Raw genomic sequence first — 14,625 nt, forward strand, 5'->3', positions numbered from 1 at the left:
TCATCTCATTGGGTGGAATGAGGTCAAATCTCCAGGACCTGATAAACTAGATCCTAGAGTCATAAAGGAATTAGTGGAAGAACTTTTGGATCCACCGTCCATTCTCTTTGAGAAATCATGGAGGACAAGAAGTGCCAGATGCCTGGAGAAGGCCTAATGTTGTTCCCATCTTCAAGAAAGCAAAAAGAACCTGGAGCCACCACAGACCAGTCAGTCTGCAATCAGTCCCTGGGAAAATTCTGGTGCACATTATGAAGCATTCATTCTGCAAATATCTTGAAAACAATGCAGTGATTACTAGAAGCCAACATGGATTTCTCAAGAAATCCTGCCAGACTAATCTGACCTTATTTTTTGACTGAATAACCTGATGGACTGTGGGAATGCTGTGAACATAATCTATCATGACTTCAGCAAAGCTTTTGACAAAGTGCCCCATGACATCTTAATTAGCAAACTAGCTAAAAGTGAGCTAGATGGAACAACTGTACAGTTGCATCTGAATCCACAGTTGCCTACAGAATTGGACTCAAAGAGTGCTCATCTATGGCACCTTCTCAAATTGGAGGGACTTAACAAATGAGGTACTGCAGATTCAGCTGGGCCCAGTGTTAATATTTTTGCTAATGATTTGCAGATGACACAAAACTCATAGGATAACTAGTACCCTGGAAGACAGGAAGAAGATTCATGGTGATCTTGACAGGCTGGAGCAATGGGGTGAAAACAACAGAATGAAATTCAATAGGGACAAATGCCAAGTCCTCCACCTAGGAAAAAAGAAAACAAATTGCATTGTTATAAGATGAAGAACACTTGGCTCAACAATACTGCAAGCAAGAAGGACCTTGAAATTGTATGAATATGAGTCAATAATGTAATGTGTCTACAAAAAGGCCAAATGCTATTTTTAGGTTGCATTAATAGAAGTGTCACTTCCAAATCCCATGAAGTACTAGTTCTGGCACTGGTTAGACTCAGCTAGAGTACTATGTCCATTTCTGGGCACCACAGTTTAAGAAAGATGCAGGCACGCTGGAAAGGGTTCAGTGGAGGGCAACAAGGATGATTCAGGGACTGGAAACAAAGCCCTATGGGAAGAGATTGGGAGAACTGGGCATGTTTAGCCTTGAGAAGAGAAGAGATTTGATAGCACTCTTCAAGTACTTGAAAGGCTGTCACAAAGAAGGAGGACAGGATCTCTTCTCGAACATCTCAGAGTGCAGGACATGAAATAACAGGCTGAACTTACAGCAAGTCAGGCTAGATATCAGGAAAAGTTTCCTGACTGTTAGTGCACTATGACAATGGAAACAATTAGCCAGGGAGATTGTGGACTCTCCTACACTAAGGCATTCAAGGTGCAACTAGACAGCCATCTGAGGGGGGTGGTTTTCTCTGGAGTCCTGCACTGAGCAGGGACTTGGACCCGATGGCCCTCTAGCCTCTTCTAGCTCTACTATTCTATGAAGAATATTGGTTCTGCTTCATTTTACTCTGTATTATGGGTAGAGCAGGCTGTTACTCATAACAGCTCAAGGCGGAATAAATCTATTCCAGGTGTGTTTTTTTCTAATCTATTCTGAATCGAGTTCTATTTGGGTTTTTTTTTTACTTGTTACACATTTTGCATTATTATATAAACTGCCCAGAGAGCCATGAGGCTATTGTGATGGTATACAAAAGTATTAAATAAATAAATAAATAAATAAATAAATAAATAAATAAATGACTGCATACAACAAGCTGTTAGAAGTTGCTCTCTTACACCTTGAAATGGTAGATTCTAGTTCATTAATTTAAGTTGTTTTTTAGCATGTTTGACATGTCACAGATTGTCCGTCTGTTATGAGACTTAAAACACAACTGTACTGTTCACAGTTGGTGACTCCACTTCATTTTTTTAATTAGAAGTAGAAGCTGAAACTGCTCTGACTGTAACGATTGTTTAGTTGCAAGAAACATAAGCTTCCAGAAGCAACTGGTAAAAACCTTAACAGTGTCTTTGTTCAGTTGGCATTGTAGCTGGAGATATTTTCACAGGCTGTTGCACACCATTTGTCGTACCAAAACCATTTGATAAATGAAGCCATGGATGATGGGTGAAACATTCTCTGGAAATACCTGCACTAGCTCCCTTTTGAGTATTGGCAGGGTAACTATTTGAGGCTCAGAGACTTTATTTAAACAGAGGATTATTAACTTGGTTAGCTTTTAATATGTAACCTGGGGTTGGAAGTTTTTAAATTAAGAATTCTGTGTGTTCAGGATAAATAACTATGCACATTAGTGTACTGCAGGAACAGAAAGTTTTTAACTACTGAAGATACACCATTCTGGAACAGAGTCAACACAGCATTAGCTGGGTACATATGCACATGTGTGTACGCACACACCATGGGAGCTTTAACACTTGAAATTCAAGGAACTGAAATCCATTTCTGTGCATAGTTGTTAGTCTAATAAGGGAGAAAGATAATAGTATATCTAAATACTGTATCAAACATTCAGTTTTGGTCAAATTCACTTTTGAAACAAAGTATTTATGAGAATGAACTTGACCAGGGGATAAACTTGATGATCTTTTTCAGTTCCTTCATTGCTGCCCTCCACCCTCCAAGTTTTCTTCTACCTCTTGACTGCAGTCTCTATTTGAGTTGATGACTAAGCCAATATGTGCAAAATCTTTCACAATTTCAGTTTCTTCATTGTTGGCAGAAGAGTTTTGTAATTCTTCTGTAGTCACAATTTTTGTTTTCTTAATATTCAGCTGCAGTCCTGCTTTTACATTTTCTTTCACTTTCATCAGGAGTTGTTTCAGTTCATTGCTGCTTCCTGCCATTAGTATGGTATCATTTGTGTATCTTAAATTATTGCTATATCTGTTGTTTGTTATTGGTTGTTATTGCTTTTATTGTGATATTTTTAATTTTTGATAATATATTTTAACTCTTCAAATGTCCCAGAGAGCAGGGGCAGTATATAAATGTAATAAATAAATAAAATATCTTCTGCTGAATTTCACTTCTTTCTCTGATCCTAATCCAGCTTTCCTAAGGATATGCGCTACATACAGATTGAACAGATGGGGAGATAAAATACACCCTCGTCTAATGCCTTTCCCTATAGGAAACCATTCTGTTTCTCCAATAGTAGTGTCTTGTGCAGGATTCAGTTTCCTCACCAAGACAATAAAATGCTGAGGCATTCCTGTGAGCGACACATTCGAAGGCTTTGCTGCAGCCCATAAGGCAGGGGCCCTCAAACTTTTTCACCAGGGGGCCAGTTGAAAGCTGCCTGTGTTGGGCGCGGGCTGGAAAGGTGGTACCAGCAGTGTGTGGGGGGCGGGGGCAGTGTGTGTGGGCACTGAGGCGGGGGCAGTGTGCACAGCAAGGCAAGGTGAGGTGAGGCACAGAAGGGCATGAGTGGTGAAGGGAGGTGAGGCATGGGTGGGGGCGGGCATGCGCCGCGAGGTGGGCACACAAGCCAGCGGCTTGCTTGCTTGGAGACTGTTTTCTCTAAGTGAGCAAACCACTGACTCCCTGCGTGCGGGGCGAGGTGGGCAGTGGCGGGCGCGCAAATGGGCGGTGGGCCCAAATGGGCATGGCAGGCCAGATAAATGGGCATGGTGGGCTGGATCCAGCCCCCAGGCTGTAGTTTGAAGACCCATGCCATAAGGCATAGACTGATCTTCTGAAATACTTTGGTGTGTTCCAGTAGCCAGTGTACATTTGCACTGTGATCTCAAGTACCCTTTCCTTTTTGGAATCCAGCTTGAATACAAGGCCTTTCTTACTCCATATAAGGTAAAGTTATTTGCTGCAACACCTTGAGCATAACTTTGCTTGCATGGAAAATTCGTGCAGCGGTTCTACTCTTTTTGCCTCTCCTTGCTTGGGGATTGGAATGTCCATTTAATGCTTCCAGTCTGTGGGCCATTGTTTTGTTTCTCATATTTGCTATATATTCTTGTTAGGATTTGGACTGATTTAGTCTTTAAAAGTCAACACATTCTCTAGGCTAAAGCTCCCCTTGGTATTTCCATCATCCTTTGCTTTGCCTCAGGCAGTCCTGCTGAAACGCACTCCAGAATGAACCATTTGTCTATGCATGTACAGCTTTGTCTTTTTTGTTTTAGTCCATGGGTGTTGGCTATGTGGCAACATTTCACACTTTGTTTCTATAGAAGGCACCTGTGGTGTTTAAGCCTGGCTTTGGAGAATTTCAGTGTTCCCCCTCCAGTCACAGAGCAAACATTAAGCAAGCTGCTTGTCTAGCATTCATAAATACCTTGGGACCAAAGAGTCTTTGGCTATTTTAATGGTGGTTGAAAGTTCAGTGTGAATTATTTTGAATGAGAACAGGGAAGACAGTGTTGGAACTGGGTAAAAGAAAGACCTCCGTAGCAATATTGTACAGCAAGCTTATGTAAACACACATACACACTCACCCAAAAACAAAATTTCCAACCCCAGGTTTTCAGGAATGTTTAAAAGGAATGTTTCGTCTAACCTCATTTCATTTGAGTATTGGGGATAAATGGTTGTAGACTCAAATAGCAGAAAAGCAAAGCAACACACAGTTTTCTGTAGGCAAAATCAAAGTCAGTCTCTTACTTAAAAGCATGTCTGAATTGCAGCAAGGAAACTGGCAGTTGGCATCAGAGTAACCAAACCAGCATTCTGTAAAGAATCCCTTACTGCCAGGATAGGCAACTTTTGACCTTCCAGTTTTGGCCTACAACTCCCCTCAACACTAACCAGTGTAACCATTGGAGGGAAAGATACTGGGAATCATGGGCCAAAATATCCAGAGGGCTATAGGTTGCCCAACCTGCCTCCTGCTTGGAAGTTAAAACAACCTGGTGAAACATATTTTGGATATTATATACTGGAGGCCATTGCTGACACTAGCTATGTATCTGCTACTTTTAAGCAGGGATTCCTGTTTGCTGTCCCAGTGGTGTACATAGTGGCAATCTTAAACTTAGTCTTTATGAGCTAGAGAGCATGCCTGCCATATTGCACACCTTTCTCCAACCTGGTACCCTGTAGATCTTTTTGACTAAAATTTCCAGCATCCCTGATCATTGGTCATGCAGGCAAGGGCTGGAAAGTTGTAGCCAGAACATCTAGAGGGCATCGGCTTAGGGAAGACTGCCATATCACAAGTCCATCTTAGTTTCTGCCTTCTTCCAGCAGCAAAGTCCTGCCTTCCCCAGCAATAAAAGGCTGAGCTACATTCTGCATGCCCAGAAGAGTGAAAAGCAATCCCAGCAACATAGAAGGGTGTGTATGTGGCTGTGGAAGGCAAGAGCTGCACCACCACCACAAAAGTCAACTTTTTGGGGACTGTGGGCACATTTTGGAGTTTGAGAACAATGCCATGTGGGCACCATCGCAAAACAGGTCTGATGGAGGATGTTGCTAGTCATGTAATGGCTGCTGTAGGGGCCTGGCTAATTCAAAAGAGGTGTCTCGGGGCGTGGGGGAAGAAATAAAGAGGATGCTGATGGGGAGGTCAGGAAAAATAGCAAGGCAATGGGTGAGGGAGCGAAAGAGCCCGGCTAGTGGCTAGGAGAGGGGGAAATGGGGCAAAGAGGTGGTCAGGAAGAAAGAGGCTTTTACTGACTGTTCTTTGGGAAATTTATCCAGGGTAGTTTAAACAATCAGTGGATTTGCATAACATGATAACCTATTGTGGCTTATACCCACTGTGCCTGCTCATGGAGCTCATGAAAGGCAACTTGACAGGGGAAAAAAAAAATAATGGACACGGTTCACAGTGGCAGGAAAAGACTTGTTGCTCCTGCGATAGGCCCTGGGATAGCTATGGGAAGACCAAAGAGGGAGGAGGAGGCCTCTGGCACTTCACTCACACTGTGTGGCTTGTGCTACAGTCAAGTTTGTCTTGTTGTTTGAACTTGCCCAATGAATGAAGTTGGGCAACAGCAGGGAAAAGCTGAGTTGAAGACCCCTCCCCCCTTTTGTGCTCATTACTTTTTCTCTCCTATCGAAATGCAAGGGTTTGCAAGATTATGTTTTCCCTAGAAAGAATTCACCATCCACCTGCCTTTCTAAATTTGGGACATTGTGCTGGGGCTAATCAGCAATAAACTATCATGCCAGGTTTAGGGCGGTTACCTTCCTGTGTTTGCAGTAGCCAGTTTTTTTTAAAAAAAAAAGCAAATAAAGCTTGAATTCTTTCATGTGTGTGTTCAGTAACAGAAGTTGCAGGGGCTGATTCCCAGAATCATAACTAGGTAGATATCAGATTCTAGAGCACAGAATAGTTTGGGAACCAGATATCAGATCTCTGCTCATGCCATCTGGTGGTGATTCTGAACAGAGATCTGACACATTCCAGTTAGTCTTTGACACTTCTTGTTGCTTTTGCTGCAATATTTTGCAGGCCAAATGGTGTTCTCACATCCATACAGCATCAACAGTTTGAAAACAGGATGCTTGTCAGCTTGTACGCATCCATATTCTGTTACAGACTCTAAATTAGGGTTGTGCTTACTAGAAACATGATACTGCAATATCATGTTACTGTGTAGAGATGATAGATTAAATATATGATTCTATTTTGTACTTATTTATTTACAGTGTGTACTGCTCTAAATCTGAAATGAATTCCAGAGCCGTGCATATGCACCATGTAAGCATGTCATATATGATAAAATATTGTAACTCCTGGGCAATTGGTGGCATTATTGATATGCTAAAATTAGCATATTTGTGCTAATTTTAGGGAATGGTTGTGACAGCAGTGGGGCAAAGCATGTGGTCTGCATGCTGAAGGATCCAGGTAAAATAGCCAGCATCTCCAGGTCCAGGTGAAAAATGCCTGCCTCAGAACCGCAACGAGTCCTTACCATCTGCACTGTAGACATGACAGAGCTAGTTGGACCAGTGGTCTGCTGCAGTATGAAGCATACTTGTACATTTCATATTTATCTTTCTATAGGTTTGTTGGGTAGCATTTTCCTTTGGGCTTAATCCATGTTTAGTTCCAGGGAATGGCTGTGATCACCATAATGATGATTTAGATTTCAGTAATTCCCTACCACTGAAGTTATTTGGGCAATTCACAACCATAAAAGAAAGCACACTGATACATCAGTTGTTATAAAACAATCATTACAAATACTAACCAGCCCAAGCAGTCCATTTCCCTAAAACCAACGTCACAGCATTTCAAATTAGGTACCAAATTGGATGGCTTTTTCTTGCTGACTAGCCATAGTTGTAATGTTACTTTGTTTTTAATTTGTTAATGTGGTTTTCTCTATTTGTTTTAATTGTATACCTTTCACTGCTCCAGTATCTGTTTGGATGTGGATCAGTATAGAAATACTGTGAATTAAAATATATAAATAAATAATTGCAACGTAATCTCAATTACTCACTGGTAAAGTGTAAACCAGGGCCAAATGCACAAAACAGCCCTTCCCTCTGCAACCCTAACAATACAAATTGCAAAGAGCTACTTTATAAGTATGCAAATGCAGAAAATAGCAGCCAGATTTCTTACAGGCCTTGGCAGCTGATTATTTTCTTGCTCCCTGTGCAGGTCCCAAGGCTCCAACAGAGATGAGGGTAGCGGCTTTGGTCTTTTCCTCTATGCTCTGGAAGTAGTTACCTTCATTGCTTGATGACACCTCTATGAAATCCCATATGCACTTTAGGAGTGCAGCTTTAGGACTGTCAGAGAAAGCTTTTTAATACTTTCCCAGGAGACTTTTGCTAAGTGACAAGCAGGGATGGCCTACACTTGTAGAGGAGAGCAACATGCTAAGCGCCTTTTTGATTCTTACTAGCACATGCAAAATATGCAGGTATTGGATATAACAGACAGTGGATTGACTAGAGATCTAACTTTGTGGATTCGTACAAAAGTTTAGGGTCTTTGGTTGAAGCACTGCCCTCTGTGCTTGTGCTTGAAGTGAATCATGGCATTTATTTACCTGAGGGAACTAAAATACTTTAAAATGACAAATAGCCTCATGTATTTGTTCGCTTAAATATAGACAGATGTTAACAATTACAGTAGGAACACCCACTGAAGTCTGGGCTCCACTTTATTTCTTGAGGGTTTAATGTTATCCATTCAAGCTTGAGATGGAGCTGCTTCTTAACCTTCCCTGCCTCAGTGGTTCACACTTACCTACTGGCTTCTGGCTCTAATATGTGAGCAAGACAAGGCTGCTATGTACACTGCAGCAGGCCAGGCCAGCAGAAGGCAGTAGCAGCTTAGTTTTGCAGTGCTGATGTCTTCTTCATGTACAGTCATCACTGGCAGTGCTGCTTGTGAATAAGGTGTGGGAAAGATTGTGCTCAATATAACTGTAGCCCCAGTCTTTTCTTCCCCTGTCCTTGTAACGCAATATGCTCTCCCCCTTCCTTTCAGGTGTAAGAACATTAAGTTTCGGTGACAGCATGCCTTTACTCTGTCACATTTTGGCTGCAGCTTTTCTCCAGCTCTTCATAGTCTCTGGCAATAGGATTCTAGCCAAGAACATCAACTTCTATAATGTGAGACTTCCAGTAGACCGTAAGTAGGCATTTACAGCTCTGTTGAGTATGTCAGTAAGTAAGTTCAGAGCATTTTCTGCTTTGTGTTTTGTCTAATAGTTCAGAAAAAATTAACAAAGGTCTAACTCTAAAAGCAAAGCTGCTAATTATTAGGTGGACCTTCATGTTCACCTGATTACATTATCATGGCTTTTTTTTTGTTCTGTTCACATTATGCAGAAGTTCTGTATCCTTAACAGAATGTTAAAAGTTTATATATGCCTTACTGTTTGGGTAAAGAACCATAACAAGGTATGGGGTAGGTGTGCTCGGCACCCAGGACACATGCACACTACAGTACCATGGTCAGTGCTGGTCTGGGCCATCTGTAACAGGCAAGCGATCATGTAATCTGCACTGCCAATCTTATTCTACCCTAGCCCCATTATCAGCTGACAATCAAGCCAAGGCTGTTCTGTGTTTATGTTGCATTGTTATTTTCACAGTTTTATTCTTTTTATTGTTTTCCAGTTGTAACTGTGAACCATCTTCCTACTCTAGCTGAGTAGAAGAACTAGGATAGCAATGTTTACATAAAGAAATAAGGCTGTGATCCACTTACTAGGGAGTTAATACTGTGGAATGTGGGACTCATTTCTAAAGACACATGCTGAGAATTGTGCTGCAAGAATATTGATTCAAAATGGAATGAAATTTGGGCTCAGTCCCATAGTCTCCTAACGTTGTCTGAGGAGCCACTGCATTATTCAGAGCCAACTCCAGGGTTGTGTGACTCTGAAGGGGTGGAAAGAACCTTCCCGGCTGCCTTTCTGAGGATGCGGCTGGGCCTTGGAAAGGACAAAGGGGGCAAGGCCGGGAGCAGCGGAGGTGGATCCATCGCCTCACGCCAAGCCCCCTCGGTCCCCTAGCCCCCCTTCCCTCCTCCTCCCTGGCGCATGGGGCAAAGGTTGAGTCCTTCATTGCTATTTGGTTCCACTGAGTCTAACTGGGAGAACGGGGAATTAGGAATTGTGATCATGAACTATTTAACTTGGGTTTCCTTTCTTTCTTCAATGATAAAGCTACTCCATTTCCAAGCAGCTTCAAGTGTTTTACTTGTGACAATGTTGTTGACAATTACAACTGTAACAGATGGGCTGAAGATAAATGGTGTCCTCCAAGTAAGTGCATTTATTTACCTATTTATTACATTTCTATTCCACACAGTAGCTGAAGCTCTCTGGGCAGTTTACAGCTATTAAAAGTATAAAATACAGAATGATAAAATGGCAAAATTAATTTTTAAACTTTTAAAACAGTATAAAATAATCTTCTACTAGAACCCAGCCACAGTGCAAAGATTTGAATGCAATGCCGGATTTAAAATGGACATGGAAAAGCAGAAGGGCCTGAAAAGATAAAAGGGTGACTGGAAGAGCAGTGCAGGTGCCAGGCGAGTCTCCCTGCAGCTGGGCTGCCACAGCTGAAAGGGGGCCTTCTTAGCGGCCACCCCCTCACCTCCTTCTCCCGGGGGACTGCCCAAGTTGATCTTAGGGGCTGGGCAAGTGTGCATGGCAGGAGAAGCATGGGAAGTGGTAGGATATTGAAAGGGTATTTGCCTTTGCAGGGGATGGCAATATAGATAGATATATAGATGGTTGGTTGCTGCCTGAGTCAGAAAATGATAGCTATGTATTAGCGAGCTACATGGTCATCTTGTTATGATGTGCATGTAATGTTATTAATTTGATATTGTTTCCTGATACTCATTTTTAATATGTAAGAATTAAATGGAAAAGAGGACAGGCATTTTTCATTGGCCTTTCCAATGAACTCCGCTATCTGAGTAGTTAAGGAGGATTTAACACTCCAAAAGACTGAGGCCATTAGGGTGCACACCTGTTTTCCTCTAGGAGTTCATGAGATGAAAATTACAAGCCACAGCCTTACAGTGCCTGATCTTTTACAGTATGGTAATTAACACTTATAGCTAACTCTGTGTCCATATGTTCTAGGAGTGATGAAGGAGCTGTTCATCTGCAGCCTCATTTCGTGCCGTTGGTATAAATTTCAACACCAACGATCCCTCCCATTGCAAGCTTGTCAACAATAGAACAGGAAGCCTCCAAAATGGCCTCACCCACAGGATGGCAGGCTCTTCAGTATGAAGGAGCCAAATGGCATGCAGGCACAGATGAACCGCTCCTCCGCCACTTCTGCGACCTTCTGGCACTTAATGTTCCCAAACTGAAAAGGAACTATCAACTAGGCAGTGGGAAGGCGCTGCGCAGCGCCATGTTTCTGTCCAGGTCCTTCCCCGCCATATCTACAACCTGCAGGCTTCATTTAAACACAAACAGTGCTGCCTTCTCTTCAGCGTGCAGAGGGGATGCTGCTCAGGGGGAGAGTTGTAGGGCAGGTTGTTTGGATGCTCTAAGGCACCATTTCTACTGCTTTGGAAAAGCCTGCGCCCAACGGGATGAGGGTTGTGTGCCAACCATCACTGTTTAAGGAAGAGCAAGTCCAGACATCTAATTTTAAACATTGGAAAGAACAGTGTCAGGGAGGGCAGGAAAAGAATACAGTATTTATTGCGAATTCCAGGTCAGGTACTCAAACGTGACCAGAAACTTGATTTTTGCCTATGATGCAAAGTCTGTGCTTTTAAAGAGCAAGCCTAAATCTTTCACTGAAGCCACCCTATTCTTGCCATTTTCTTTGTGTGTGTGCTTTCTTTGCTTAGACACACAGTACTGTTTGACGGTCCATCACTTCACTAATCATGGAAAAAGCACCTCTGTCACCAAATCATGTGCTACCAGGGAAGAATGCCGTTTTGTTGGCTGTCGGCGTCACAGGGAAGCCACTTATACAGTAAGGATTATCTTTCAATGTAAAGGAAGGCCATTTGAAAACAAGCCCTCTCTGCCCCTACACCCACTCCCAGTGGAGCAGTTAACAATAGACAAAAAGACAGCATTAACACTGAGTTTTCCCCTCCTTCCTCACATGTCTTTTAACATTTCACAGGAAAAAATCTATCTATAGGCCAAATGAGAGGATGGGATCTGTGGCAAAACCTTCAAATAATAGAAGTCTTGGGCTGGAATTATATTAAATGTTTAGATTGTGAGCTGTAGCTTTGCTCAGAGACCTGTGTGAGGTGAAGCCACTAAGTAAATCTATAATTTGATCAGGACCAGCAGTATGGATTTCCTGAAGTTTTAGTTATGCCTTGAACTACATGCAAGACCAAGGCCTGGTGTGCATGTAGCAAAAGCCACATGGGTGACTTTCCATAGTGCACACTTGTGATTCTGTGCAACTACAGTGCAAATGTAAAATGCGAGTACACAGTTTAGCACTCTCTTTTCTTTCGATTTTGTGGTTTATTGTCCCTTTTGATTATAGGCTCCCACATTGTAGTTGGGCAATATTTGTTCCTTGAAAGAGCACTTGTTGTTTTTCTTATTGATTTCCCTTCTGTGCCGTGGACAGGGACATTGCTAGTTAATGCAGCAGTATATTATGTGCTGTTGGGAACCACTGTCTAATTCCACTTCAAATAGATTGTGGAAAAGCAGTGTCTCAGCTGAACTAAAAGATCCTAGTGTGGAAGTAATTGATCAAAAACTTTAGAATTGGCTTTTAAAAGGTGCCTTCCAGTGACTCAAGCAGCAGATAGGTAATAAATGCCTAGTTATCTATAATGCAGGGACTTACCAAAAAGGGCATGTGGCAGATACCTTCCTGTAATAGAGAGCCGCAGTCGCTTCCTGAGAGCCACTGTGGCGAAGTGGGTAAGAGCGTGGGACTGGGACTTGGGCGATCTGGATTCTAGTCCCCACTCAGCCATTGAGCCAGCTGGGTGACTTCAGGCCAGTCACAGACTCCCAGCTGAAAGAACCTCACAGGGTTGTTGTGGGGATAAGATTAAGAGGAGGAGGAGGAGGAGGAGCATGATGTCAGTCACTCTGAGTTCTTTAACAAAAAAAAAAGGACAGGATATAAATCAAATAAATAAATTTCTCTTCTATTTGCTGAGCCTTCACACACATACATGCTCCCATATAAAAACAGAAAGTTCTTCTACCCCACCAGGTTTGGTTTTTGTTTCATATGCAGATTTACTAACAGACTGAATGTTCTAGGAGTACTCTACCAAGATTTTATTTATTGGGTAGCAGCCCTTATTCCTGCATAATAATATTGTCTTTCAAAACCGACAGGAGTGCATATCGTGCTGCGAGGGGATGATTTGCAATGTAGACATCCCAACGAATCATACAAATGCCATATTTGCAGTCGTGCACGCTCGGAGGACATCAGGCAGCAGCACACGGGCTGCTAGTCTCCCACTGCTGGCCTTGGTCATCGTAATTTTTATGCAATGACACGGCTCTTCCTGCCTCTTGGAAGTAATTTGAAAGCAATATGAAGGCTGTCTCATGCTGATGAAGAGGAGAGGATCCACAGATATTTGTTGCGTGACAAAAGGTTATGGAGCGATGCTGCCATTCCGAAGACTGCCATGTATAAATGCAACTGAATACTTTGCATTTGCTGGTGCAAAGTATTCAAAAACTCACCCGTGATGGCCAAACATTGTGCTGACTTGACTAGTTATCAGAATTATTCATTGGAGTGATACACGGGTGTGTACATTTTATATTATTGTAGCAAAAACACTTCTAGAAAGATTGAAAATATGAACAGAGGTTTCTTAGAAGAAATTGTCATTTCTTCTCTCTTCTGTGCCAGTGGGTTCAGTAGGGTTATCAGTGGTCCCTTGAGCCACGGCTCCATCAGCAGGTGCTCAACTATGCTGACCTCTGCTGCCAGTTCAGCTTGGTGTTAAGAGCGAGTGGGTCAGCATGATGACCGTGAGTCTTTGAAGCAGACAAAAAAGTGTGGCACAAAGCCTTATTTATTAAGAAGCCTAACTGTACCAAAGCAATAAAGATGTGAATCGCGTTGTGTCACTCTTACTAAACCACTTCTGAGTCAGAAATTAAAGACAATTCATGGAAGAACCCTTGGGAAAGATTAATGGTGTATCTGTTGTGTTAGCATAAATCCGTGCTTGTACTTACTAGTGCAATGAGGAATGTGGTGGTAGCAGCAAAAAAGAAGGGGTTTTTTTTCCCTCCAAAACAAGGCACTGAGGGAACATGTGTCTTCTTTCCAAGCAAACACATGTTCCCGAATCTTCTGGGAGTACAGTTTTGCTTGAAAACAGGGGGCATGCTCCCCACATACCTTTGGTCCTCTAAATAGAGGTAAGATGGTCCTCTATTTGCCATTGCCCCGCTGGCAAATTTTCCATTGTGTAGGACACTGTTGGATCTATCCCTGTCTAATTACAAATAAGTATTACTGCACAATGGCAAGAATTAAAGATGGCCAGAATCCCTCAGTCTGCTCTAAACTATATTGGAAAAGTAAAGTCAACCGTATATAATGTTTCTTAGTGGTTTTACTGTAAGAATCCAGTTTTACAAAATTATTGTCTGGATATTCCACTCAATATCATTAGCTTGAAAAATAAATGCTCCATTTGAGGTCAGTTGTACAGTACAACTTATAGCAGACTTGCAATCTACCTTTGCTCATTTCAGCTAGTGTCACTTTCCTCAAATTATTATTTTGTCACTGAACATAGTGCTGTAGTATTTTCCAAGTTAACTAGCTGGTCACAATATTCAGGGTGTGTTCTGGCATTGTTCCAAACTGTGGCATGAGCTTCCAAGCACGTCATGGCTTCAAGCAATGTGTGCTCCCCACCCTTTTAAGCCTTACTGTCTCTAGCAGCAGTATTTCTGGAGATGGAGCAGTGACTGTACTCCAGACAAAAGTATGTGGAGGTCTGATGTAGTTCAGTGGCAGACCTCCTGCTTGGAATTGCCTGGCATTTTAACAGAGGACTGAGAAAGTTCCTAGTCCTTAGACCTTAAACCCCAGAGAAGTACATTACAGCCACTGTGTTATAGACAGTGCTGAGCTAGATGGGCCAGTGGGCTAACCTAGTATAACACAACTCCCTGTGTTTCTTCTTACAACTGGGGTTTGCTGTTTCAGATATCATACCAAACCATAGTTAACACAAGCT

The 14,625-nt window shown here is 42.3% G+C and overlaps 1 protein-coding gene across 1 annotated transcript; it reads left to right on the forward strand.

Moving 5' to 3' along the window:
* The first annotated feature begins 8,435 nt into the window (after nt 1–8,435).
* LYPD6B (LY6/PLAUR domain containing 6B) lies at nt 8,436–12,910 on the forward strand. Its single transcript, XM_044438493.1, has 4 exons — nt 8,436–8,556; nt 9,599–9,697; nt 11,260–11,390; nt 12,746–12,910. The coding sequence occupies exons 1-4, from the start codon at nt 8,442–8,444 to the stop codon at nt 12,908–12,910; spliced, it is 510 nt and encodes a 169-aa protein (XP_044294428.1). The 5' UTR covers nt 8,436–8,441.
* The last annotated feature ends 1,715 nt before the right edge of the window (nt 12,911–14,625 follow it).

This window comes from Varanus komodoensis, unplaced genomic scaffold, assembly GCF_004798865.1.
Source record: "Varanus komodoensis strain SLA01 unplaced genomic scaffold, ASM479886v1 scaffold32, whole genome shotgun sequence".
NCBI classification, from domain to species: domain Eukaryota; kingdom Metazoa; phylum Chordata; class Lepidosauria; order Squamata; family Varanidae; genus Varanus; species Varanus komodoensis.

Excerpts from the sequence above, each read along its gene's own strand:
- LYPD6B (XM_044438493.1), top strand. The coding sequence starts at position 8,442 with ATGCCTTTACTCTGTCACATTTTGGCTGCAGCTTTTCTCCAGCTCTTC. Across the intron at positions 8,557-9,598 it reads TGTGAGACTTCCAGTAGACC|CTACTCCATTTCCAAGCAGC; the intron begins GTAAGTAGGCAT and ends TCAATGATAAAG. Across the intron at positions 11,391-12,745 it reads ACAGGGAAGCCACTTATACA|GAGTGCATATCGTGCTGCGA; the intron begins GTAAGGATTATC and ends CAAAACCGACAG.